The sequence below is a fragment of the Mytilus trossulus genome, chromosome 10 (assembly GCF_036588685.1).
Source record: "Mytilus trossulus isolate FHL-02 chromosome 10, PNRI_Mtr1.1.1.hap1, whole genome shotgun sequence".
Classification (NCBI taxonomy): Eukaryota; Metazoa; Mollusca; class Bivalvia; order Mytilida; family Mytilidae; genus Mytilus; species Mytilus trossulus.
Genome location: NC_086382.1, coordinates 31,063,890 through 31,069,294, shown reverse-complemented (window position 1 = coordinate 31,069,294; position 5,405 = coordinate 31,063,890). Strand labels below are relative to the sequence as shown.

The 5,405-nt window shown below is 31.0% G+C and overlaps 1 protein-coding gene across 1 annotated transcript; it reads left to right on the top strand.

Annotated features, from left to right (window-relative positions):
* Positions 1–394: 394 nt before the first annotated feature.
* LOC134686164 (uncharacterized) lies at positions 395–4,312 on the top strand. Its single transcript, XM_063545839.1, has 4 exons — positions 395–595; positions 2,259–2,360; positions 3,739–3,769; positions 4,067–4,312. Exons 1-4 carry the CDS (start codon positions 526–528, stop codon positions 4,239–4,241), a joined length of 378 nt encoding a protein of 125 aa, XP_063401909.1. The 5' UTR covers positions 395–525; the 3' UTR covers positions 4,242–4,312.
* The last annotated feature ends 1,093 nt before the right edge of the window (positions 4,313–5,405 follow it).

The window sequence follows — 5,405 nt, the reverse complement described above, 5'->3', positions numbered from 1 at the left end:
TAAGTTATCGGGATCAGTTTGTTATTCAGATGCAAAACATGAATTATTATCATACAATGTAGTAAAATTGAATGACGCTTACTATACATCGTAAATAAAATCATCAAATTATGATGTTTTCTGTAGCAAACATTGTAGTTGCTCATACCTTCAATGTCATAATATTATTTAAATATTTTAGGTCCCCCAGTTATTTCTGAACAGACTATTTCCATTCGAAATGAATTTGTTTTAATATCGATTGCTTTTCACTGCGAAGGAGGTGCTCCCGATTTGAGTTGGTATTTGAATGACATAAGATTAGATTTCAACAACAAAGACCACTGGGCAACTATAAAAGCGTCAAACATCAGCGTCCAAGTCAATAGACATGCGATAAATATAACAGGCTTTATTGCAACATTGGTTTTTAACAAGAAACAAATACTAAACATAAACAAGATTAACTGTCATGTTCGAAAATATTCTTATAGTTCAGAGGTCGTTGTCAGTAAGGAAGAGTTACTGGAACACCTGTATATTTCAATGACAAACAGGACAGACACAAACATATATCAAAACGTCGCCAATGTCACGTTTTCGTCAAAACAGTTTGGTTTGTATATTTATCAATACAGTGAATATTTTTGCAATTTAATACTATTGAAAGCTCATTTCAGAAAATAAGAAAATAAAAATTTACCGTTGCCGAAAGATTGGTGTGTGTGCCAATGAGACAACTCTCCATCCAAAAGAAAAATTATAAACCATTATAGGTCAATGTACGGCCTTCAACACGGAGCCTTGGCACACATCGAACACAAAGCTATAAAGGGCACCAAAATTACTAGTGTAAAACCATTTAAACGGGAAAACCAACGGTCTAAATCTATATAAAAAAACGAGAAACGAGAAACGCGTCTAAATTACATATACAAACGACAACTACTGCACATCATATTCCTGACTTAGGACAGGTGCAAACATTTGCAGCGGGATTAAACGTTTTGAAGTTTCCAAACCTTCTCCCTTTTTCTAAAACAATAGCATAACATCACAATTTAGAAAACCACACGAACACTATCAATTGGAAGGCTTAACTCAATCAAAAAACATAAATTTAAACACTATGGACGAATAAATTTGATCCGCGATACCTGAATTCATATACACAGGTAATAAAGTATCAGGGAGAAACATACAAGGCCAAACAACAAACAAAAAAGTTCAAACAAAGCCATGGCAAAACACCACCGCGAAATATTTAACCCTTCGAAAATAATCACTTTTGAAGAAAACCGGTTTGTCGTTTTAGGTATACTTCTTATGTGTATAAAACTCTTCCAATAATTAGGAATGCCAAGAAAGTTATGTCATATAAGTACAAAATTTAACACTGGATACAAATTGGGGTGAATATCAACAATGAAACTATACAGTTAGAGATATAGCTAAAACTTCCCTGTACAGATTTAAGGAGAATAATCTTGATGTTCATACAAATGTAGCACGAAGAAGTGAACAGTAGTAGATATTCCAAATAATCAAAGCTGGTATATAAACAAGATCCATAATATCATAAAATTACAAAAAACATTATTAAAAGTATCAACAGGTAGAATTAACAAGAAAATAGGATTTGAGAGTAATCGCAGTTACTGACAGCTAGTTAAAAGCCTAAAAAAATTAATAATAAAAAAAAATCACGCGTCAGAGACTAAAATCAACTAAAACACATTCCCGGGATTTAGTGTTTGAACGTCATAAACAGTCCGAGAAGACATGACTTGTGCAATGCCAAAAACAAATGTATCGACAGGTAGTAGGATAGTGAGGAGCGACTTCTAAAGAGATAAAAAAAATTAATCTATACATTCTGCCTCAAAAGAAGATAAAAGCATGGACTCGTCATTCATAATGCTTTCATGTGAAAGTAGTAATACTTTATTTGACCTTAGATAAATAAGATACCAGACACGTTTGCATGGTGCATTGAAGTATAATGAAACACACAAGTGCACTTACAAAATATCTTGAGTCAACACATATGATATATCTGAATTTTCTTAAGCAATGCGTGGTGTGTGTGAGTTTCAAATCTTAAAAATATTTAGAATTACAATTGTGGGTCCAATCATATTAGATTTATATCTATTCGATATATTAATTGAGAATATAATGACGTGATATCATTCATTGCAGACAAGTATGTTATTTCTTTTTAAACAAACGAAAATACAAAGACTAACACGATTATCTTACGAATTTATATGTTACAGAGAAATCACGATCTACCTTATACATTTTTGTCCCGTTGACTACGGTATTTTTATTGATATTAGTCTTTGGAGTTGGTTATAGAATGTGGCGATCAAATAAAGGTAATAACTTAGTAAATAATGAATGAAAACATTTCTAAGCAGCTGATGCGTATCTAAACGTTTGTTTTTCCTTAAAAAATACGTCAATAAATTAATGTATGTACTGTACATGTGGTGATTGCCATGTATAAATTAAAAGTGCCAATCTCAATTTGATTCTTTTCACTCTATCATTTTGAAATAAAATTGCAATGAATATTTACAAATGTATGCTATAAGATGTGTGGAATAGAAGACTTAATATATCGGATTATTTTGGTGAAATTAATCGGGGAAAATCGTTGAATTTGTTTTTTTTAAAACAGAATGATTAACCCTTGAAAGTAAAACGAGACAATAGAAATTAATCATGTTCAATTTGCAAATTTCGTAAATTCCTATCATATGGATAAATGCAAAATAACGAAAATCCATAAATCCAAGTAAGACTCAAAAAGAAAAGTTCCTTATAATATGGTAAAGTAAAAAGCTCAAACACATCAAACGAATGGAAAACATATGTTCTAACTTGGAACAGGTCATGTATAGCCTTATGTAAAACATGATGAATGATCTAAGTTTAACTGCTAGCTACAATTCTTTCTATGTATTTATGACAGACGCATAAAACTTTACAATAACGTGTGAACAAAACAAACAGACAGGTAACAATGCCAAAATGTGGAGTATATAAGTCAACATCTTAATCACTATTAAAGCATAACAATGATCCAAGAAAAGAAGTAGTGTATAGCACAAAAACAAAAATGTATAATAAGATGCAAAAAATTACCATAACACAATTACACAATGACGGGATGTGCAGGGACCAAATCAAGAAGATAACACAAAACTCATGTAAAAAGACAGATAACAGAACACTATTATATGTAATTAAGAATAAACCATGTCAAAACCTAGGATCTGTGATATTTCAAAATAAATAAATACAGAAAACAATCAAAACAGGAATCCCACAAACTTCAAAAATAACAAGACTAATATATATCAATCAAATGCGAAGTGATTGATAAGTATAGTCGTAAGTACTTTGGTACTGACATGACTGATACATGTATAACAAACCGTTTTAATTTGTTATTTTTTTAAATTAAAAATCATTAACAAACTTAATAGTTTTGACTGTATCAATTATCAATGAAATTCATACAAGTGAGAGGTCTAGCTGGCTATAAAACCAGGTTTAATCCAGCATTATCCATATACAAAATGTCGGTACCTAGTCAGGAATACTACAGTTGTAATCAATTCGATTGATGTTTTTGAACTTATTTTGTGTATTTTTCAACAATGCTATTTTTTAGTACAGCAGTTAGTTCGTTAACAACGACAAAATCATCAAAAATAATAACAAATCGTGACTTTTCTTATTTTTAAGGCTTAGAAAAAGTCTTACAACAGATGGAAATGTAAGTACATTAAGTCATATAAAACAAGAACAGGGTTTGAATCACACTTTGATATTTGCAGAAACACTATTTATATAAATATGAATACCAGATAATAAATACAAATGGATTGCTTATGACATTTAGACATCGGTTAAATAATTAATTAGTAAGTTACAAATGTGTATGTGCTAACGAACTGTGATTCAAAAAAGATGCTTTTCAATTATCGAACCTAACGAACAAATGTCATGCACGATGCAACATGTGAAAGTAATTGCCATTACTAGAAATTAAAAGAATAAGTTTACTCTTCAGGCAAAACAGTGGACATGTTCATATTCCTGTTCAAATGAGGGAAGTGACCATTGCAACTGAAGACCATTATAATGAAATATCCAGTGAAATAGGAAATACTTACAGTCATGCTGTAGAATGGAACAATACAGTAACTGTTATGGATATTGATGATGAAAACAGTCCTTCTTCATAACTGGTGGAGAGTAAACAGTAAAAAGACAACAAATATGTTTTATTTTAATCGTTTGAGACAATCAGGTTACAAAATAGCCAACAAAACATAATTATGTTGGATGTTCCGTTTAAAAAAAAATTAATATATGTTTGTATATTTGCAATTCTTGTAGATAACGATTTGCCAACATCCTATGTGGGCACATGTAATGTATTGGCCTCCATCATAGAAGTCGACTTACCTGACTATACCATGTAATCTCAAAATCATTTACCACAAAAATATGCGGCAAAAAAAAATGTTGCAATATAAATCCATTCATACAGATGTAATAAAAAATACAATAAAACATATGTATGTCTTTACAATTTGATGGTCACTTTAAAGTTATTATCGTGGTCTGAGTATGTTTTCAAGTTGCTCTGTTACTCTTATTATCGTTTGAAGAAGTGATATGGTGAAACTGACCTCGCCTGAATTGGCTGAGGTGTCATGCATTTGAATAAAGTGAGCATCGTTTATTACATAGGATATCATAAATAGACAATAGCAAATAACACGTTATGAATTTCATGCGTCTGTAGCGCTTTTCGGAAAAAAGCTTTGTACGATCACAGTGAGATCACACAAAGCCCAAAAAGTGGATAACAAAGGATGTACCGCACCACTGACTATTGAGATGATGATCCCCTCAGGGGCTGATAGACTAGCCCTATGTGCTTTTCTTGATTTACCTTTTTTATGGTCGTTTAAAGCCAAATATTGAAATTCAAGGATTTTTCAGAATCAAAACAATTAAAGAGCAGCTATGAGACAAAAAAGACACTAAGATAAAAACCATATCAATTTGATGCGCACCTTGTTTTATGGAGTTTAAACCTTAGTATAAAGAGTTATTTATAGATATATAAATCCTTAAAATATAGCCGGTGGTCGTTTAGTTCGTTTGGGATCGTGTATATTTGAAAAGAACAAAAGAACTTCTTCATGTATATATCTGCAGGAAATCAGAAATCATCCACATTAAAAACAAAAATCACCAGAAACTTTCAATAAGTATTTTTTTTTATTACGGATATTATCTGGTATGTGTAAAAATTACATTTAAAAATATCTGTTTATAAATGATAGTATATAAATAACGGAACTTAAAAGACAGAAACAAAGAAGGCTCTGTGCTGT

Coding starts and splice junctions, on each gene's coding strand:
- LOC134686164 (XM_063545839.1), top strand. CDS start 526: ATGACAAACAGGACAGACACAAACATATATCAAAACGTCGCCAATGTC. Junction 2,361..3,738: donor AATGTGGCGATCAAATAAAG/GTAATAACTTAG, acceptor CTTATTTTTAAG/GCTTAGAAAAAGTCTTACAA. Junction 3,770..4,066: donor GTCTTACAACAGATGGAAAT/GTAAGTACATTA, acceptor TTTACTCTTCAG/GCAAAACAGTGGACATGTTC.